This window comes from Sminthopsis crassicaudata, chromosome 4 (genome assembly GCF_048593235.1).
Source record: "Sminthopsis crassicaudata isolate SCR6 chromosome 4, ASM4859323v1, whole genome shotgun sequence".
NCBI lineage: Eukaryota > Metazoa > Chordata > Mammalia > Dasyuromorphia > Dasyuridae > Sminthopsis > Sminthopsis crassicaudata.
Window position 1 is genome coordinate 296573030 of NC_133620.1, and position 22718 is coordinate 296595747.

General features: G+C 42.7%; 1 protein-coding gene across 1 annotated transcript in view; it reads left to right on the plus strand.

Annotated features, from left to right (window-relative positions):
* Positions 1-19470, plus strand: part of LOC141566784 (dynein axonemal heavy chain 2) — a 117936-nt gene extending 98466 nt beyond the window's left edge. Inside the window, exons 70-85 of the mRNA XM_074311828.1 lie at positions 481-607; positions 1433-1619; positions 1778-1926; positions 2031-2214; positions 2470-2660; positions 8709-8900; positions 9055-9239; positions 9964-10192; positions 10298-10449; positions 10686-10800; positions 10923-11099; positions 11269-11343; positions 11506-11656; positions 11827-12743; positions 13007-13799; positions 19339-19470. Coding sequence (XP_074167929.1) covers positions 481-607; positions 1433-1619; positions 1778-1926; positions 2031-2214; positions 2470-2660; positions 8709-8900; positions 9055-9239; positions 9964-10192; positions 10298-10449; positions 10686-10800; positions 10923-11099; positions 11269-11343; positions 11506-11656; positions 11827-11981 — 2269 coding nt within the window. The 3' untranslated portion in view covers positions 11982-12743; positions 13007-13799; positions 19339-19470. The remainder of the gene's footprint in view (positions 1-480; positions 608-1432; positions 1620-1777; positions 1927-2030; positions 2215-2469; positions 2661-8708; positions 8901-9054; positions 9240-9963; positions 10193-10297; positions 10450-10685; positions 10801-10922; positions 11100-11268; positions 11344-11505; positions 11657-11826; positions 12744-13006; positions 13800-19338) is intronic.
* The last annotated feature ends 3248 nt before the right edge of the window (positions 19471-22718 follow it).

Sequence of the window (22718 nt, forward strand, 5' to 3'; positions counted from 1 at the left end):
AACTGTATAAACATGTAAACATATATTGTATTTAACATAACTTTAACATATTTAACATGTATGGGACTACCTGTCATCTAGGGGAGGGGGTAGAGGGAAGGGGGGAAAAAATCGAAACAGAAGTTTTTGCAAGGGTCAATGTTGAACCCATGCATATGTTTTGTATATAAAAAGCTATAATGAAACTGTATATATTTTTTTAAAAAGCAAACAAAAAACTCCAAATGGGAAGTTAGAAAAACTGGGTTCTAAGTCTCAATACTTTCATTAGCTGATGGAATGACCTTGGGCAAATGTTCTCTGTGAAAAGTTCATCTGTGAAATGAAGGGGCTCTATTAAACGTTTTAAAGGTACTGTCCCATCTTGGGAATTTTGAGATTTTATTTGTTCAGGTATTGAACTTCCACTTAATCACCTATTCTGATTTTTAATCTTTTTCCTCCTTACAACTTCAGCCTCTCCTTCCTATTTCTTCACAGATACACCTCTAGAACACTCTTTGAGCGTCACAAGTTGCTCTTCAGCTTTCAAATGTGTGCCAAAATCCTAGAGACTTCTGGGAAACTCAACATGGATGAGTACAACTTTTTTCTACGAGGAGGTGTGGTGAGTGTGACAGATGTGTAGGCAGAGTGTAGGGTCAGTATAGGGTGTCTACACTAGGAGGTATAGTTAGAAAGATAGAGCCAGAGCTTTAGAGACTTGGCTAGGAGGGAAATGTTGGTGGGCCTGTGTTTTGATGAGCAAGAGTGGACACTTAACACAAGATTTATGAACCACTAAGTGCCGTACCCTCTTTTTGTCATTGGAAAATTGGCATACAGTTTTTTTCACTTATGTCTTCGGCTTGCTTTCACCCACTTGTTTAACTATAACCCAACTGCTTGTTGGGGATTTTTTTGAAGGGGAAGGCCTGGGGTAGGGTCAGGATTTGGACTAGACTTGTGACCTTATTGGTATAGGCAACTGATGATAAACAGACTCTATCAAATCAGTGTTGTGTCTTACAATTCTGTAATCCTGGTTGAGCAATTTGCCCAGGATTATAAAGCCAGCACAAACACTTTTGTGAAGTATTGATTCATTTCATTTGATTAAGCAGGATACAAATATAAAACTAACAGTGTCTGCCCTACTAAGGGACATACAGCCTTGACCAAGATGCTCAGGAGAAAGCAAGAACTGTCCTTGGGTGATCACCAGAGGGTGCTTGGCCTTCTGATGCTTAATTTAAACTGTGCTGTCCCCATGTACCACTAGAGAATTCTAGAACCTTATATTCCTCAACTAAATTTATTGTTAACTCTTCCAGTGTTCTAGGGGAAGTTGTCTCAACAGAATGCTGGGACCTTCATCTCAACCCTGAGAAATTAATTTTTTACTTACTGTTAACCATCCCTCCACAGTTGTTCTTTTCAATCTTCTTCTCAGGTCTTGGATAGGGAAGATCAGATGGACAATCCTTGTACCAGCTGGTTGGCTGATGCCAACTGGGACAACATTACTGAGTTGGACAAACTGGCTAACTTTCATGGGCTTATGAATTCCTTTGAGCAATATCCTCGTGACTGGAACCTATGGTATACCCACTCAGCACCCGAGAAGGCGATGCTTCCTGGTATAAGAACCATGGCCCTTTAGTCTCCTTGCTCACCTCCTTTTCTTTTCACATGACCCTTATTTTTGTATCTGGCCTTATATTACCTATATAAACATTTATGCTTCAGCTACATGTTCATCTTCTTAACCTCTGCACTGTTCTGCTCAAACTCCTAGGTGAGTGGGAAAATGCCTGCAATGAGATGCAGCGGATGCTAATTGTTCGATCCCTTCGCCAGGACCGAGTGGCTTTCTGTGTTACATCTTTCATTGTCTCCAATCTAGGTTCCCGATTCATTGAGCCTCCTGTGTTAAATATGAAATCGGTCAGTGGTTCCAATCTCTTTTCCCCCTTTCTGGACCAGATGATGCTCTGCACTCTCTCTTTAGCTTAACCATTACCTGAAGTTCTACTTTACATTCTGGGTAGGTAATGGAAGATTCAACACCACGTACACCACTCATCTTTATCCTGTCCCCGGGAGTGGATCCTACTAGTGCTCTGCTACAACTGGCAGAACAGATAGGGATGGGCCAGCGTTTCCATGCCTTGTCTCTGGGTCAGGGCCAAGCTCCCATTGCTGCTCGACTCATCCGTGATGGTGTACAACAAGGTCAGTGATATTCCATTATCCTCCAGTTGCCAAGCAAAGCTCTCCTCTTCCCTTTTCCATCTCAGAATTTTTGAACCAGACCCAGTTCTTACCTTTGTCATATCCCATATCATTCATATTATTAGCAACCTTAGACCCTTCCCTCCTAGACTGAATCTTGGCTGTGGCCCAGATATTTTAACTCTATTAAGTGTGAAGTATAAAAATAGTAAGATCCACCAAAAGAGAGATTTGAACCTGGCATCTGGTCTGCAGGGCACTGGGTATTCCTGGCCAATTGCCACCTGTCACTTTCTTGGATGCCACAACTGGATAAGCTTGTGGAGCAACTGCAGGTGGAGGAGCCACACTCAGCTTTTCGCTTGTGGCTCAGTTCCAGCCCCCATCCTGACTTTCCCATCTCCATCCTGCAAGTCAGCATCAAGATGACTACTGAGCCGCCCAAAGTATGTTTTGTGTGTATTGAAGGAGTCAGGAGAGTGGGAGCAGTGATTTGGGGGGGAGGGAGATAGAGGTGGGAAAGGAAAGTCCAGTACTTGCATAATTACTGACATTCTTTCCTTCCCAGAAGAATAGGCATACTTTTTTCTCCCATCTTTAGATAATAGGAATGAATGAATGGAAAGTAAGTACTTACTATATGTTAACTAAGCTCTGGTGACAGATAGACAAAGCTAGACAGTCCAATGCTCTCAACATCTCTTGACCCAATCTTTTCCCCATCTCCCAAGGGATCATGATTCTCAAATAGATTCCCATTTATCTTAAGCACTGTCAATGTTTTAATCCCTTTTGATTTATTAATATTTCTCTGGGCTCATTCTTCTGTTCCCTTAGATTGGGTCCCTAGAGGAAAACTTGAGTTAAATGGGTAACCCCGAGGGTTTTTTTTTTGGTTGCCCATGGTTCCCCATGTGGCATACTTCCCCTCTGCCATGGCAGTTAATCAGTTGATACTAAATAGCTTTTACAAAAGAATTTTTACTAAGTAGTAAAGCAAGGACAGAATATGACAAACAAATCTCTCCTCAAACTGGGGATACTCTCTCCCTTCTGTATCACTTACCCTGGGTAGAGTGGGTTCAAATTTGAAGTACAAAGATACTGGAGCACCCATGTAGGTAACACATGTTGGCAAGGGGTATCTCCTGGTCTTGACAATCTTTTTTTTTCTTTTTGTAGTTCCTATCAAATTCACTTCTAGGTGTAGTATAGCAGGTCAAAAAGTGTCTGGTTCAACTGGGCTAGCTACCTTCTTACAGGATTTGACAGTCAGCAGCTGGGTTAATGCAAGGCTGAACTGGGTCAAACAGATCATTCCTCAGCCCTGGCTTCTCCTGCTGTTATTCACTCTGGTTGTTAAGAGAATTTCAAATGTCTCTTTTGCCTTTCCAAGCTCATGAGATAGTAACATGGTTCATTCTTTGTCCAGGTACTGATTCATCTAAGATCATGAAAAAATAAACATAATAGAAACAGGAATCATGTTTTCTGGAGCACATGATATCTGGCTGGGGAGATAAGGCACAAGAACTGTTCTCTAGAAAGCTACCCCAAAAAAGTAGCCAAAGGAAGGAGCAAATTAATCCTTTTATATTATAGCTCAATTCTGGCTCCACATTCAGTCCTTATTTATGTCTCTGAACCCATTTAAAAAACTCTTCATCACCCCATACCACCCCCTCAGTCACTTTTGGCCAGAGGAAGATCATCAAGTCTTTTAAATATTGGATTTAAATAAGACATGGAAATATAGTGCATTCCCTGTAAAACCCAGGCAGGGCAAATCTGCACAAGCTCCAAGAACTGGGTCTTCATAAGTCAGCTCCCCATTATACTTTAAAACATGGTCTTCAATAAATCTACTACCCCTTTTGGGTATCACTTTGTTGTGTGGTCTAGAGAGGGGCAGGAATCATAATTTCAGATAAAACTAAACACAGACATGATAAAAAGATAAGCAGGGACCTACATCATTTAATTCAATAAACATTAATTGTCTACTGTGTTCTAAGTGCTGAGATTATGCATAAATTAATTATCTATGGAATAATCAATCAATATCAACACTTAATATACAAATATCAAATGGCATAGCACCTATTGGAAGGGAAATAATTAAACTATAATAGTGCATGACTTCATATCTCTTTCAGATGCAGACAAATGTAATCAAAAGATAAACAAAAAAAGGAAATTATCTGAATAGAACTTTTGAAAAATTAGCAATAATAGATCTTTCTAATGATTACTGAATGGGAATAAAGAAGAGTTTACCTAGTTCTCTGTTATACTTTTATAAAAATTGATCATGTTTTGATGCATAGAGACCTTAGCAAATTATGTAAAAATACAAAATATTAAACATATCATTTAAAAATCAGATTTAATGAAGGCCCTTTAAAGAATTTTAAAATAATAAAAAACTAAGAATTCTAAATAACTAGCCAGTCAAAAAATAAATTATAGAAATAATGGAATATTTCATCAAAGAAAATGACAGTAATAAAGCAGCATACCAAATTTATGGAATGCAGCTAAAGAAGTTCGGAAGGGAAAATATTTATCTATAAACAATTTCATCAATAACAACAACAAAAAAAGCCAAATCTTTGAATTTGGTGTACTTCAAAAGAACTCAAATAGCAACAAATCAATAATCTTTACCTCAGTATTGAAGTAGAAGTTATGGAAATTAAAGAAGACATTAATAAAATTATAAGCAAAAGACTATTATACTGATAAATAACACTAGAAGGGTTTTTTTTAAAGAAACTAATAAAATGTATAATTAGCTAATCTGATTTTTAAAAAGAAAATCAAAATATTCATATAAAAATGAAAAATAGAATTCAAAACAATTGAAGAATAAGGAAATTTTCAGAAACTTTTGCCAATTATGTGCTAACAAAACTTATAACTTAGAATAACTAGATGAATAATTACAAAAGTATAAAATATCTAGATTAACTAAAGAAGAAGTGGACTATTCAAATAACCTAATTATCAGAAAAAGAATTTGAATAAGGCAAAGTGGGTTCCCAAAGTGGGGGAATAACCAGGATCAGATGGATTTATAAGTGAATTCTATCAAACATTCAAAGATTAATTCCAATATCACTCTTTGCAATAACAGGATATTTCTAAGAAACAAATAGTGTCTTTATGCCTAAACCAGGGGAGAAAAAGGAGATAAAGAAAACTGTAAATCAGTATGTGCAAAGAACATTGATTCAGAACTTTAAATAAAATATTAATAAATCAGTTATAACAAAATATTAGTATGATTATCTACAGACTTAAATAATTTGAAAAATAATCATTGCTTGTGGATACGTCAGTGTAATAAAAATTATACTACCTAAGTTAATAATTGCATATAGTTAGAACAAATAACAAAGGAGGAACAAGTGATCTCAAGGATGATAATTTTTAAAAAAGATGGAAAGAAGGTAGGGGTGGTCTATCATAAGTACCAGATTTTAAACTGAGCAGTAGTCACCAATCAGTTTGCTTTTTGTTAAAAAGAAGAGAAGTTGACCAATGGAACACATTAAGAACATAGCATACAAAAACAAATTAAGGCAGTAGCATGTTTGATAAAACCAAAGACCTCAGTTACCGAAATAACGGCGCAGGCTTTGACAAAAATTGCTGGGAAAACCTTTGTAAAAGAAAAATGCAAAACATCTTTAAAAGTCAGCATTTCTGTTACTTTGCCATAATCTAACCAGTTCACAAATCTCTGTGTGGCACAAAAATTTTCATGGTCATTCCTCGTCTTATTACCAACTATTATAAATATTCTGCCATTTAAAAGTCTTGTTTTTATAACTTAACCGTATCAATGCTATCCTGTTACACTTTTTCCATCTCTTACTCCAGCTCCTTTATTCCAATGGCTTGGCTACAAATGATGCAGTAAATGAATTTCACATGTGGAGCTCTATGGGCCTTGCCTTTTATGCTATAGTAGCTGCTCCATCAGTCTGTATTATCATCAGTTTTCCCATTAATTCTTTTTCATTTTTTAAAAAAGTCAATTACTGTTAAGAATAGCACTTATTGCTTCCTTTAGTAGCTCACAAAATAAAAAAAAAACCTAATATTTCATTATTAAAACAGATTCTAGCAAATCCTGTAGTTTGAAAAGTGTTAGAAACACCTGTCCTTTTATCCAACTGCATTAAGAAATCATCCCATATGGGATAATCCGTTCTAATGGTTATTTCAACAGAGCTTCAACAATGCTGGTTTTTGCTTCTTTCAATAGTCCTGAATGATAGAAAAAATGCAATTTAGTTTGTTGTCATACTGTTTTTCTGTATTATTGTATTATTCTGTAATACTGTATTATTTTGGCTGTCTTATCAAAGGAGGAAGACAAGTGTTTCTTCAATAATTTGTGGCTTTTTTTGGGGGGAGGGGTTGCTTTTAAGTAAGAAATCTCAAGAGATTTCTAAACATTTATCATTGATCAGTGAAATTTTGTAAAGTACTGGATTGAGAATCCTATAACACTACTTATAAAAATATTATGGAGATTTTTATTTATTGTTTAATTTTAAAACGATTCACTAACCATATTGGCTTTACCTAACTAATAACTCATGTCAAAAAGAAATATTTAGAATAAGATTCAGCATTAATGATGTAGACATAAATCTATATTTCAAATAATCTTTTTGATCATTTTTGCTTTCAGTATTAGTATTATCTTCAATTGGAAAGTTCTTTGTATTCTTTTGAAGCCATTTGTATAGATGTATGTGCAGTCTGGGTATGAAAGTGTTGTGTTAGCTTGGTTAAAAATAGATAATATAGTTTGTAAATTCACTTAACTAGGTACAAATAAGCTGCCATACATCAGAAGATATTGAAAGCTAAAAAAAAACTAATGGTGGTGATGTTAAACTGCCATTTTGTAAAACTGCCACTCTTCCCTTGCCTGCACTACTGAAAGTTCCAGTGTCAATTCATATATTAACTTTTTAGGCCTTCGGGCATCTTTCAGACTAAATTAGAGAAGAGTTGCCAATCTATATTTGTAGAAGGAGCTCTCTACAATCTAATTTAATCTGTAAAAGAGGTTTTAAATATTTCTGGATTAATTCAGTTGTAGCTGGACCAATTTTTGTACAAGTATTATGAAAGTCTATCTAAAAATGTCTGCTATTCAAAAATCTGTTTTTAAAATCTTAATTTTTCAAACATTTGGTTTGAATTTTTTTCTTTTGTTGGATTTGTTAAATTTTGGGAGCTACTAGAATTAATGTTCTGCAATCTAATTCTAGATAATATAAAATGATGGAATATAAACTGTTTTAAATTAGGAAATTTGTATCCTCAGCATTTGGGCAGTTATGTGGTGAAGTAGATGGAGTGCTGAAGTTAGAAGAAGACTCATCTTCTGAATTTAAATCTAGCCTCAGATACTTACTAATTGTGTGATCCTGGGCAAATCACTTAAACTTGTTTGCCTCAATTTCCTCATCTCTAAAATGGCAAATCATTCTAATATTTTTGCCAAGAAAACCCCACATGGAATTATGAAGAGTTGGATACAACTGAAATGATTGAACAACAATCCTCAGCTCTTAGTATAGTGTCTAACACATGAGTTGACATTTAATAAATATTTGATTGAACTCAAAGGAGTGGCTAAAAATACAATTTCATGAAGAACTTCAGAAGATTTCTGCCTTCTGCATCCTTGACAATCAGACTCTTTCCTTTAAGATCACTGTCACTCCTCTCCCCCATCTCAAAAAGATGTTCCTCATCACTACTACTTATATATTGATTTTTAATCTTCATTTAGGTCAGCCTCTTTGCTCTACTAGGTCTAACATCTCATAAGTCTATATATATATATATATATATATATGGGGTAAAAAAAATGGCAGAAGACTATTTTTGTTATGTATCTATATAAATATAAATATATATATATAAAGGTTCCACAATATACATGGCTCCTCAGAGGGGCCTCAAGTATGTACAATAAAGTGTGTTCTGTTTCTGACCTCTGACTTATTAGAATGTTTCTCTAACCCTTCTGTATGTATTTAATCTTCCTCTAAAGTCAAGTTCAAGGAAATGGATCCAGGTATATGAACTAAGCTATAAATAAGTTGAAAGCAAAAGCCTCATAGTAGTTTGTAGATATCTATATCATATTCAGAAGTGTTATTTTATTATTTATATACATGTCTTTTTCCTCCCAGGATATTGTAAATACTTTGAGGTCAAAGACCACCTTTTATTGGGTGGGTCCCCCCCCTCAGTACCTAGTACAATGGCATAGCAGTACCAAGCATGTACTTATTGAATGAATGTGGGTCTAAGAAGGGGCAGCAAAGTATGATGCCTGATGAAAATGGATATAAGAGGTGCAGAGAGCTAGGGTATCAATTGGTGCTCCAAACTGCCCTCCCCTTCATTTTGGGACTCCCTCTATTTTGACCCCAAATTTAGACCTTGCTTCCTTTCAGGGTCTGAAAGCCAACATGAAGCGGCTGTACCATTTGTTGACAGAAACACAGTTTTCCCGATGCAGCAAGCCAAACAAATACAAGAAACTACTTTTTGCACTTTGCTTCTTCCACTCGGTCCTGCTTGAACGTAAGAAGTTTCTACAGCTGGGATGGAACATCATTTATGGCTTCAATGACTCTGATTTTGAGGTCAGAGCCAAACCATTTCCTGATCATCCCCTACCCTTTATCTTCATCTAGACCCCCCACACCTCTCCTGTAACAATTTTGGTTGCCAAAGCCCCTATAATAACATCCCTTTCTGTTACTATAACTGGGTTGAGATGTGGCTTCAACCTTACAGGTATCTGAAAACCTTTTGAGCCTATACCTTGATGAGTATGAGGAGACACCATGGGATGCCCTCAAGTACCTAATTGCTGGTGTCAACTATGGAGGACATGTCACTGATGATTGGGATAGGCGCCTTCTCATTACCTACATCAATGATTATTTCTGTGAACAGAGCTTAAATACTCCCTTTTTCAGGTGAGGGTTTGATTGTGGCAATGGGAACAGAGATTGGGAGCAGAGTGATATTGATGCAGGGCCAGTGATGAAGATAAACTATGAAGTTTTGAACAGAACCATCTGGCTAAAGAGATCAGAAGACAAGATGGAACATTAGGAGCAGAAGTTGGTATCTCCCCGAGAAAGGGAAAAGAATACTGGTTTGGGGGTCAAAGGAGGTTCAATGGACTTTCAAATCATGCTGCTCCTTAGACTCTGATTTTATCCTCTATAAAATAAGGAGGTTGGGGTAGGTGACTCTAGGATGCCTTCTAGTTCTAAAACTTTTATAATTCTAAGTGTCTGATTGTATGGACAATAAATGATATGAATGTAAATAGGATCCTGCTTTATAAATAGGGGCAGTTAGTTGGATGGAGTACCAGGGCAGTTAGTTGGATGGAGTACCAGGGCTTGAGTCAGAAGAACTTTTCTGAGTTCAAATCTGGTCTCAGCCACTTACTAGCTGTGTGACCCTGGGAAAATCCCTTAACCCTATGTGTTTCAATTTCTTCATTTTAAAAATGAATTAGAGAAGGAAATAGCAAACCACTCCAGTATCTCTGCCAAGAAAATCTCCAACAACAAAGAAATGGAGAATGAGTCTGAAATCAAAAAGGGTTGAAGCTTACTTAGGTTTAGTGGCATTTCATCTGCCTAAAATTTGAGTTGTAACTCTTGTGCTGTTTTCCACCCTTTCCAGGCTTTCTGTACTGGACACTTACTGCATCCCCAAGGATGGGAATCTGGCCTCATATAAAGAGTATATCAGCATGCTTCCTGGCATGGACCCTCCTGAGGCCTTTGGCCAGCACCCCAATGCAGATGTAGCATCTCAGATCACTGAAGCACGTACTCTCTTTGAGACCCTGCTCTCCCTGCAGCCCCAAATCACACCCATTGGAACTGGGGCCCAGAGCCGGGAAGACAAGGTGAAGATAGAGACTATAGATGTGATATATATGTGGGTTGAGAACATTTAAAAAAACAAAACAAAACTTTGTATTGAAGAAATCTCTTGAACCCTGTCTCCTCAGGTCCTTGAGCTGGCAGCTGATGTGAAACAGAAGATACCTGAGACAATTGACTATGAAGGGACACGAAATCTTCTGGCACCAGACCCTTCCCCACTTAATGTGGTCCTACTACAAGAGATCCAGAGATACAACAAGCTTATGGAAACCATTTTGTAAGAAGGGGAAAGTCTCTTATACTCTTAGGGTAAAAAAAAAAAAAAATGGCAGACTATTTTTTGTGTTGTATATGTAAAGCCTATGAACATATTTTCAGGTTTTTCAGATGCATCAAATAAAATACATGGAATTACTAAGGAAACTATACTGAGATAGTTATTAGCATATAATATTTTTTTAAGTTCCCATATTCCAGGTTAAGATTTCCCACACTAACAACACTTCTGTCTAGGTTCTCACTCATAGAGCTGGAAAAGGGTATTCATGGTCTTGTTGTCATGTCCACCAGCCTGGAAGAGATTTTCAACAGCATTTTTGATGCACGGGTCCCCCATCTCTGGGAGAAGGTGAGGATTCTATCCTCCTAATCGAAGTTTTCCATTAGGTGCTCTATACTCAATTATAGTTGAGGAATAGAGTTGTTTTGGGACTGACTACCTGGGTTTAATCTACCTACCTTCTTCCCCAGGCCTATCCTTCTCAAAAGCCTCTAGCAGCTTGGACTCGGGACCTTGCTCTTCGAGTAGAACAGTTTGCAACGTGGGCTAGCAGAGCCCGACCTCCTGTGCTTTTCTGGTTGTCTGGGTTTACCTTTCCCACAGGCTTCCTGACTGCTGTGCTGCAAGCTTCTGCCCGTCAAAATAATGTGAGGTCCCTTAGAAAGGGCCCCCCCCCCCACCAGAAGGGATTGTTAGTGTGGGGGTGAGGGGTATGGGGAAGAGAGAGGATCATGTTGGGGGTGGGGAGTTGAGAATGAATGAACTCAGCTACTGAAAATAGATCATGAGGCTGCCTCTCTTTTAACTCTTCTCCAGGTCTCCATTGACAGCCTCTCTTGGGAATTCATTGTTTCCACTGTGGATGACAGCAACTTAGTATATCCACCCAAGGTAGAGATCAGATATGCTTGGGCTTAAGGGGGAGAGGGAATTGTAATTAGAACTAAATAGGGTGGGAAAGAAGAAATACGTTATTTAAGGAATTGGGAGGAGCTGGGCAAATGAGGTTGAGTATTTTTTTTAATTAAGGGAGTTCCTTTGATTTCTATCTAGGATGGTGTTTGGGTTCGTGGCCTTTTCTTGGAAGGTGCAGGTTGGGATAAGAAAAATTCATGTTTAGCAGAGGCAGAACCCATGCAACTTGTCTGCCCTATCCCTACCATACACTTCAAACCTACTGAGAGCCGAAAAAAGAGTGCCAAGGGTATGCATGCAAGCTCTCTGACCTAAACTTGCACTAAATCTCCGGGCCAACCATCCTGACCAACATTTCCTGCAATGCTCTTGTCCCTACCATCAGTTCTCCCCAAGCTGGCTCAACCCTGCCCCTGACACAGGTACCTAGGTACTTTAGTCTTTCTTTTTTTCCCTCAGGTATGTATTCCTGTCCCTGCTATTACTATCCTAACCGAGCAGGCTGTGCTGACCGCGCCTCCTTTGTAATTGGTATTGACCTTCGAGCTGGAAGCATGCCATCAGACCACTGGGTCAAGAGAGGAACTGCCTTGCTGATGAGCTTAGATAATTAAGGGCAGTACTTCCTCATCCTTGGAACTCGGAGGAAAGGAATCTTGGGTTTTTGAGGCTTAGCTTCTGAATCTGGAAAGGAGGGCCCTGAAGCCGAGCTTAGAGTGGAGGAGCCCCATTTCTTTGGTTTCCTTGCTCTAGAAAAACTCTGGAGCACAAGGCTTATTTATGAAGAGAGGAGCTAAAATCATCTCTTCATTCAATAAACACGTTTTAAATTTGTTTCTGGGTCCTTCAATAATGGAATGCCAAGGGGAAAAGAAGAGGGTGTATTAATATACATACACAGTAAGTAGTTGGGTTTAGAGTTAAGTGAAGGTGAGAGTCTCAACCCTGAAGAAAGGAGTGGGGGATAAAGGGGGCGGGGCGGGCCCCTAAACAGAAGCGAGGCTGCGGGGAGGGGCCTAAGCAGGAAGAGGCGGGGCTGGAGATGGAGAAGGTGGAGATAAGAGTTGGACGCGGTTAGGTACGAGGCTGGGGAAGGGCGGGTACGAAGCAGGGAGGGGCGGGGCCCGATCCGAGAGAGCTGAGCATAGGGGCTCGGGCCGCGACCGGGATGGGGCAGGGGCGGGGCGGGGCGGGGCCGTGGGCGGGCAAGGGCGGGTGTTTGTGTTGGAAAATCCAACTGCGCCACGGGGCGGAGCGGCCCCCCCAGCCCGGGTCCGGGTGGGGGGAGCCTCCCGACCCCCTGGGGGTCCACGGGGAGTCGGGACACCTGAAACTCCCAGAACCAGGTAATGGGGAGTCTATTTGGAACCTGGAGAGCGGGAAACCATCTCCACGCAGGGGGGCGGGGCGGACTGCGCTGCCGGATCCCGGGAACGGAGCAGCGGTGGCTCTAGGCACCTGTATCCCTCAGGGATGGTGCAGGCGCGCGCGGCATATGGTCTGGTCGCGGCTCCGGTCTCCCGGGATCCTGGGAGGTCGAACCAAGGAAGAAACTTGAGAAGTCGCTCAGTTCTCGGTGTTTGAGTGCGTGTCCCTGAGAGGGGGCGGGGCGCGGCCTCCGTGCGGTGGTTGAGGGTAGGTTGTCTAATGGAAAAAGTCTTGAGCCAATCGGGGTCTTAGAGGTCCCATCGGGAGTTGGTAATTCCGCTCGCCCACTGCCCTCAGGAATCCCGCTATCCTATTCCTTCCATCCTAAATCAGTTCCCACATCTCGGCCTTCTCTCCCCGGCCCCATGCTGGAGTTGGACCCTCCCCTGTTCAACCACCAGGGGGCGAGGGCGGTGCGCGTTCCTGTTTCTGGGAGGCGGGGCTGATTGACCGTGCTAGGCTGCCGGAGTCTTCTTGAGCTCTTTAGATCCCAAGTGTGTGGGCTCCTGGTGCTTGGGGGAAGGGGCTTAGTGTCAGTGGCGAGCCCACCTGAACAGTAAAAGGCGGAAGAGTGGAGGTGACGAAGTGGTACAAGGGGGCACAGCGCCCTCCACCCAAAACAATTAGGAGCGCGCTGTGTCAGGGCGTGAGAAAGGCAGCCTGCTTGTAATTAGCAAAGAAGACCAGCTTCTGGTCAAGAGTGGCTTTTGGTGGAGGTGGTTTGAAGAAGGGGTTAGAAAGAGCAGAAGCCAGAACCCTACGGAGAGACCCGAAAGCATGAAAACGGAGAAACGAAAAGGTCTGAGTGCCTGAGTGTTTTGTCTGGGAGGAGCAAACTATTCCTTCCGGGGGGGGCGGAGCCACAGCGAGGCTCCGGGCTCAGGACTGAGCTCTTGTCTTACTCTTCCACTACGGCTTGCATTGTTGCTAGAGTAACTGGAGGCAGAGTCGGGAGCCAGATTCTCAAGCTGTCCCAGCCGCCCAATCCGTTTAAGGACATTCTGGTGACATCACCGACAGACCGCCAATGGAGTGGAAGGGGGTTGCGGCCTGATGATAGTGGGGGTGGGGGAAGAAGGGATAGGGAAGAGAGAGTAGAGGGGGCTGGGGATTAGAGGGATCTCTGAGCAGCTGCTTCAGACCTGCACGTGCACTCCCACACGCTCACATCTTTCACTCCCCCTCTTAACCAACCTCCTACCCCCCGCACGCGTCTCATTACCGTTTTGCGCCTGCGCGGAGAGTTGACCGACATCCCGGCCCTGCTATGTATTAGCCAACCTTCTGGGGCTTTATTCCTGCTTCTGTCCCTTTGATTGCCCCCCCACCCCCAAGATCTAAGGCTTTCTAGTAAACACACCCTGAGGCTCCAGCTCTCTGAAAGTCTACGGTAGACTTTAATTGCAAGTCAGTAATCTCTACTTTGAAGTTGGCGGGATAGGGAGAAAGAACAAGCTGGGCTACCTGGGTTCCTATCCCAGCTGGCACCCTCCGATCCCAGGTGGTACTGGGTGGAGCTGTGGTTTCCTGCTTCATCTGTTAAGGAGGGAGTCTTGCTACTACTATTCCTTCCTCTGGGCCTCAAGAAGCCTTGGCTTTCTTCCCCGAGGGTGATTAGAATCTCCCTGGTTTTCACTGGCAGAATCAGAACTGAGGGAAAGAAAGCTGAAAATTAGAACATAGATATTGAAAGCTGTGAGCTAGATTTCCAGTAGCCCACTTAGAAGGCAAGAAGAACCTGTAAGAACTCAGTCTCGTCCTTCTCGCAGTTTTCCTCATTTGTATAAAGTTTTTAGCTTTTTTCTTCATTTTTTATAATCCAATGTCTCTCCCTTTTTAATGCTTCTTCAAATAGTCTTCCAGAATCTGTGTCATTCTATTTGTTTCCTAGTGTCTGTCTCTTTTCTTTCTGCTTCTCTTGATTATATAACTCTCCCTCTTGCCTTGTCCTGATTTCAACTCTGGAGACTCCGCCCTGGAATGGAGGAGGAGGGGGGAGTGTTAGGATGCCGGGGACAGCCAGGATAGTGATGGGGTTGTGGAAATCTTTCCCTGGTGGGGAAGAGACCCTACATGCTCACAGCCAGACTGACCCCTCCTCTCGACTTTAATCTCTGTCTCTTATTTCCTGTCCAAGATGAATCTCCTGAAAGAATAGGGAGAAAATTCAGCTTTAAGCGGGAAAACTAAGATCCTTTAGAGAAATAAGGGGATTTGAGGTTTAAGATTTGGGAATGAAGCTTGTTTGGACATGCTCTCCTACTAGACTTCCCAGAATTCCTAAGGTTATTTCTCTTTATGCTGGTTTACCACTTCCCCCCTGTAGCTAGGGGTCAGAGGTTGGTGTCAGAGGTGGCAGAGATGACGTCATTAGTGCACGTGCCTGGGGGTGGTTGCTAGGCAGTGTGGCCTCCTCTCCCACTTTTAGTCCTATGGAGATCCGTTGCCACCTCTTCCCCTTTCCTATCCTAGTATACGCAGGTGGGAAATCCTGGACTGGATTTGGGGGGGGGGGCGGCGTAGTGAAGTGTAGGGTGTGGTGAGTGGCCCAGAAATTTCACCCTACCTACTTAGATTTTGCTCCCATGAGTCTGCCATTCCCTTCCTCTTTTCCCTTTCTGCTGCTTCCTGAGGGAGCAACGTGGGAGACAGTATGGGTTGTGTGTGTGGTAGTGGGACATTACTCAAAAAAAGATATTTGTGGGGATTACATACTTTTCTACTTTCCCCTTCACTTAACAGCACTCTCCTCCCCCCTCCAGTCTCTATGGGATATATGCAGGAATAATATATGACTCAAACTTATGTCTTTAATTTTTGGGGGGCGGATCAGTTTTACATTTCACTTTTATGGGGAGGGACTGAGAGGACTTTGACAGCTGGAGGCTGCTGTTGGGCAGGTATTTATTTGCATCCTGGGTTGAAAAGTGGGGGAGGGGCAGGTTTAAAATTGGCTCATGCCATTATTCTGGTGGACAGACCAGCGTCCCCTTTCCCCAATAGCTTGGGAATGGGGGTGTCGGGTGGGAAGAGGGAGGAGGAGAGCTTGTATTAATTTGGTGGTGATGGTAATCTTCAGCAACTCTGGTTTCTTCATTTGATAGGGGGGTTTAGTTACAGTGTTAATGCTCTGCTTCTTTAGTCTTTTGCATTCTTCAGGAAGAAACAACTCGGACTATTTTATTTAAAAGGGAAGGCAATTGTATTGTAGCTCTCAGATTTTTCAGGGGATTTCTCGTTCATGTTTTCTGGAGCCCTTTAATTCTGTAAGGGGACTTCCATATTTTTTTCATTAGGGGAGGGGGAAGGGGGACGGGAACTGAAGGGTGTATAAAAGGTTGGGGGGGTGGGTGGAGAGGCAACAGCTAAAGGGGCGTGGGGGGGGGGCGGGGTTGCTGAAGGAAGAGACCGGAAGGGGAGGAGGAGGGAGCCTGGTGGGGAGGGAGGGAGAAGGGGGAGGAGGAGGAGGAGGAGGAGGAGGAGGAGGAGGGAGGGAGGGAGGGGAGGGAGGGGGGTTGGGGAGAGCCTGCTACAGTTCTTTGTTTGACTCCGGGACTCAGGGACTGGGAGGAGGAGGGAGGGAGGCAGAGGCCGCAAGAGCCGGGGACAGGCCCAGGAGGCAGAGGAGGGATCGTCTCCCCCGCCCCCCTTCAGTCCCCGCTTCCCCCCCCCTTCCGCTGCTCCCCCCTCCCTACCCGGACTCGGGGGCACCGCCGGGGGACAGACACCCAGCAGGTAACCCCCGGCCCGGCTCCCCAAACACCACCTATGGTTCCTATCTGATTCTTTCTGTCTGTCTGTCTGTCTCTCTCTCTCTCTCTCTCTCTCTCTCTCTCTCTCTCTCTCTCTCTCTCTCTCTCTCTCTCTTTCTGTCTCTGTCTCTCTGTCTCTCTGTCTCTCTCTCCCCCTCTCCCTTTTTCCCTCCCCCACCTTTTTCTGTCTCTTCTTTTACTCCAGTCTCTCCTTTTATCTCTCTATTTTGCCATGTCTTCCTCTTGTCTGCCTCTGGTGTCTCTTCTCCGTGTAGACTCCCCTTTCTCTTCTTCCCCCCCACCTCCCCATTGATTTCCTTGTGCTTAAACCTCCCCCTCCCCCACTTCACCTCTACCCGACTCTCGCCCAGGTTCCCGGTCTCTTCTCCAGCTTCCTTCTACCCATATCTCCCTCTCTAGGTTCTGTCGTCTCCACCTCTTGATGTTCCCTTAGGTGCCCATCTGTTCTTTCCTGTGGAAGAAACCCTTAGCCCTTTCCTCATTTTCTGAGGTTCCCAATCCCTCCAGCCCTGAACCCTTTTCTCCTGGCAGCTATTGGGGGAAGGAGGGAACCGGAATTGGGGAGGGGGCATTTAGAGGGGGTGGATGGGGGCTGTCTGTGGTTCTGGGGGTTGGTTTCAAAAAGTGATAGAGGGGGTGGGGAAGGCTCCATTAACATGAGTGTCTGTGGGGGTGGTTCCAGTATGATGTCCCTTTAAATAAGCTGAGAAGGGAAATAGCCCCAAATGTCTAGGGTTAGGGTGGTAATGTAAAAGGAATAGCATCAGGGTAGTTAGTCACTTCCACCTTTCATTGATTGAAGGGAACAGTGGTAGGATACAGCATAGTCTCAAGGGAGTCAGTCTAGGGTTGAAGGGGGTTGTTTTGGGGGATCTGGTGAAAGGGGATTGGCTAGCAAGGTAGAGAAGAATGCTCTGGTGAAACGGGGCCTGAGGAAGGAGGGGGGGGGCTATATCTCTGGCAGCCAGCCCAATCTAATAGGGGGGTTGTAGTTTGAGTTTTCTTCTTGTATTCCATATCCCAATCCCATATTCCCCTCACCTCAGAGTGTAGGGCCCACAGTGATGGTCACTGGAAACTTGAATTACAGATCAGGAGGTTGAGGAAAAAGAGCCTAGAAAGACATGGAAGTCTGTTTCTCTCCTGGGTTCACTACTTGGAGAAGATAAAGGAGTTCCTAGCCTTCCCCTTTTGTTCAGGGGCTAGGCACTAGAGAGCCTCAACCCCTCCCTTTGTCATCCCCCTCCCCATTCCGTACTACCTCTCCTCCCCCAGCCCAGCTGTTGGGCAGATGAATTACAGCCTCTAGTTCTGGGCCAGGGCTAATAAGAGATTAAGGTTGTGGTGCTGGATTTGGAATAAAGGTTTGAAAGTGCAGGGTATGTGGAGACCTGGATTTGAATCCTGCCTAAATCCTTCAACCTCAGTGCCTCAGTTTCCTCATTTGTGAAAGCTGGGATAATTATATTTTCATTACTGACTTTACAGGATTGAGTAAAATCTTTTGCAAGTTTTGTTATTAATATTTACTGACTCTTCTTTTCCTCTATTTTCAATCCCAACCTGACTCTCTTAACTTTGCTCTGACCCTTGCATCCTATTGCCCTTCTCAAGTGATGCTACCTACCTCCTAGTGAGGACCACCTGGATCCTTACTCAACCCTTATCAGTAAGGAAGTTTGCTTCCCCATCTCCTCAGCCCACTTGTCATAAGGGAGGACTGTTGGTGGGTCAGGAATAACAACTCCTTAGGAAGGAGTGTCATCAGCAGTCACTGTGGTTTACAGCAGATTGCATCATGAAGACTGGGGGGGGGGGGGCAGAGGCCTGGTTTCTGGAGGAAGGAACAAGAATGGGCAGGACATAGACATAGGTTTCTAATAGGAATGTGGAGAACTTATGTGAGAATTTGGGGTGCTGGTAGGTGATATAGGGGTCATAGATTCTTGAAGGAATTGAAATGGAACATGGCTTAAACATGATTCCTGGGAAGGATGGATCAGACACTTTGTAAAACAGTGCCCTGTCACCTTTCCTGTTCATTTTATTAGAGGAAGGAAGTGATGGGGAAACAGCATATGACCTTGAAGGGAATTCCTTCACCCATATTTTCCCTTTCTAACTCTTGAGCAGCGTACTGTATAAGGCCAAAGAAGCTCCTATATATACCTGGCAGAAAGGGGAGTCTTTGGCTCCTCCCTTTCTGGTCCCGTTCAGCCTGTCCAGTCACCTCTGTTTTAGCTGGGACCTGCCTGGCCTTGGGGGAAGAATAGGGGAGGAGAGGGTGCAGGGTGCAGGGTGCAGAGTCCAGAGGGTGGAGTTGGCCATCTGGTTGCTAGATAAGACTGGGTGGAGGCAATAGCTCGGGGGAGGGGCAAAATCCTGGGACATCCCAGTTTAGGCTCCTTGGACTAGGAAGGTTAGGTTGATTTGAGGAAAATAGAACCCTGGGAAGAAGGTCTCAGGATGGAATTGAACTTAGATTTCCTCAGATAGTATATGTTATCTGAGAACATTATACCCAGGACCCTGTTGTCACTCACCTCCTTCCCTTTCTTAGTCAGAACTGGTGTGAAAGAGTGTGTGTGTGTGTGTGTGTGTGTGTACTTACGTATTGGAGAGCAGAGGAATGGCTTTTTCTAGTTGCCATGGAAACAGATTCTTCCTGTTCCTTTACCCCAGCCGGTTCTGTGAGTGGCTGGGGAAAGTGGACAAAGGGAGGCTTTCTGGTTGGGACTCTCCCTTCCTAACATCCTTTTCTTTTCTACAGGTTCCCCCCCAAAACAAAACAAAATAAAAAAACACCATCACCATGACAGCTCCATAGTGCCACCCAACCCTCCCCTGCCTGCTATATCGCATTTACAGGGGCACTGGTGCCAATGAGAGAGAGGTGTACCAAGCTCCAGTTGGTAAGTCCTACCCCCATGGGTCCCTTCTTCCTATGTATGTATTTGTATGTTTACATATTTATATTATATATTTATAATATGTATTATCTTTATCCCTTAATCTGCTACTCTCCCCAGGTTTATATAATCTGGAGATTAATGGATCTAGTCTACTTGTCTACTTGCCCACTATACATAACATGAATGGTTCAGTCTTTTTAGTTCATTGTTTTTCTCCTGAGGTTCAGTTGATAGATACTTCCCAGCTTGCCTCCTGAGCTTATTCAATCCATTTTTATAGTTATTGGATAAATCCCCACATATACTTCCCTTGAATGGTGTGGCTTAATCTCCATTTTGCTAAAGCTGGCAAAATGATGGCATATGAGAGATATCATGAAAACTGGAGGTGTGGGGGAGGGGAGCATATTAAACCTTTTGCTCTATCCAGTTGTTTTTGGATAATTGACTTTGGGGAGAGGACTAAGCAGAGTTTATAAGGAGATAGGATCATTTAGACTAATCAAGGAGAGGAAATAACAGGATTTTTGCTGTGAACAACATATGGTTGCTATGACAATTCCAGGAATACCTTCCTGAATTCTCTTTTATTTCTCTCTTCTCTTTTTACGAACCCCTTTCTCCATCCAATTCCTAGAACTTCCTTAAGCCAAGTCTTCCTGATTAGTCCCTATTATCATCTCCTTCCTCACTTTCTTAGCTCTTGTTTTGAGGATTTGTCTTATTGTCCCTGCCTGTTCCCATTTATTATTACATTACAATTCTTAACAACCAGCTCCTAGACTCCTGTTTTCATTAAGGAATAGAAAGGAAGTATAGACAGCATGTTTAGCTCTGTTTGATAACTATACCAGGGTCATCTCCAAGGACACCCAGTACCAGTTTCCTAACTCATCCTCAAATTCTGCCTCTGATCCTTGACCAAAACCACATTCCTGTTCTGTAGAAGTGAAGGAAAGCTGAGATCTGCCATAGGGGCAATGAAATTTTGCCAGCATTTTAAAAGCACATACTGTATATATGTCTAGTAGGTATTCTGGTAGCCCTGAAGAAAAAACAAGAATGAAAAAGTATTTGCTCTTAGAGATTATGTTCTACTGAAGCAACAAGGTAGTGAAACAAAAGGGAAAGACAGATCCAATGAATTCTAATATTGAGAAGTTCAATCCCCTCATTTTATATATATATATATATATATATATAGACTGAGGCAACAAGCCTTCTAAGGTTCATATAGAGCATCATCATTAATATTCAGGATAGAAATGAGGAAAATAGTTTTGTCAGATATGTACTTTGCCTTGATGAATACAGAGATTCGAGATGAGAGTATGACAAAAGAGGTCAGGCATGTGCAGATGTAAGGAGAAAGTGAAAGCCTACACAGAATAAGACATGCAGAGACAATCCCACTAGCAGGGAGGAAAGAAGGAGTAATAACTAAAAACCAAATGTGTTTAGGGAGGCCCGACTCCCAGCAGAGCATTGGCATATGCAGGTGCATAAAGAAACAGAGACATTGTTAGAAACATGCCCCACCACAGATATCAGAGTCAGAGACTTACTGTGCCACTTACAGCTTGCCTGGGCCAGCTCTTGGTCACAGTCTTATTCTGATTTAGTCCTTCAGGTTCCCCCCTCCCCCTGTATCATGCAGGAATGGGGCAAACTGGAAGTAGAATCCTGGTAACCTTTAAATAAATCTTAGTATGGTTGGGTTGAATCACAGAAGAGCCCCAAGGGGTCATTCTTAAACACCCCACCTCCCTCATTTAGTCTTCCTTCTCCCCCACCCCTGCTGTGCTTTAACGTGGCCATGAGGGACTGAGAAAGTATGAAAGTAAATCAAAATGTATTTGGTAAGTTTTTATGCTTGTTTATATGTATGTGTATGTATATATGGTCCTATGAAACCTTGTCTTTATAGGGTTCTGTTTCTACTTGTCTGGGTGTGGGATATGTGTGTGTGTGTGTGTGTGTGTGTGTGTGTGTGTGTGTGTGTGTGTCTGTGTCTGTGTCTGTATGGGTATCAGCACTCAATTGCTCTGGAGCACTTGCTCATTCATGCACCCCGGATAATGATTGTGTATGAGTATACATCCTGTGGGGATGAGCTACTCCTGTAGTGTTGGGGATTCTTTCTCAATTTGCTTAAGCAGAGTAGTTGAGGTTTTGTTGGCTAATCTGATATTGTCTCCTTTTGGGGAAAGGGGAGTTAAAACTATCAAAAAGTCCAAGGCCCGGATGGAAAGGTGGAGCCTGGTTAGCCTGGGAAAACCCGGATGAAGAGGGCAGGGCCTAACCTAGGAAAGAATTAACCCTTTGAGAGGTACTCCTTTGTGATTTTCCTGACTTGGTCTGGAGTCTCCTGAATGCTGAGAGTGCCCAACACATAGATAAGTGTCTTTATCCATTAAAGATATGCCTTATACCTCCTTTTGTGTGCAGGTTACCATAGGTTCTAGATGATTGCTCATTCTTTCAGCTCTTATCTCTGTTGGACCTTGACACTTAATGGCTCAGAAAGCTACCTGGCTTTGTTCAGACAGTCATAACCTAGTTGGCTGCAGAATAAATGATATTTTCAGCCTTAGACACTTTAGAAGACCTTATATTAACTTATAGAGAAGGGTTGTAGCCTTCATCAAAGTTACCAGGTTTTTAAGGTATTGAAGTAGTAGTAGGGCTCTTTTCCAAAATTCAATTCAGCGAGCATTTATTAAAAAGGACCTTCTGTGTGTTCTGAGCAACACCAATATCAACAAAAAAAAAAACAAACTTAGATCCCTCTATATTACAGAGCATCCAGCAACTGACAGCTCAAGGGAGATAGCAGGAAATGGCTTGTGTAGGAAGGAAATAGAACATGAAGGAAGTTAGGAATTCTCCTAGGTGGAACTTTGAAGGGAAGACATTTCAGATCCAAATTTTGCTAACAGGCTGAGAATATGTAGAGGGAAGTAATAGGACTGAAAAATAATGGGAAATAGCCTTTCTTGGGAGGTCTTCAAAGGCCAATGTAAGAATTTTGTATTTTGTCTTAGTGGAAAGATATTTGAGTTGTAGAGTTAATGTGGTCAGATGTGTACTTTTAGGAAGATTATTTGGCTATTGTATCTAGTGAGACTGAAAGTAGGAAAGCCAATAAGAAGACTTTTTTAAATAGTCCAGGCAGGAACAGCTAGGTAGTACAGTAGATAGAGCACTGGCCCTGGAGTCAGAAGGACCCGAGTTCAAA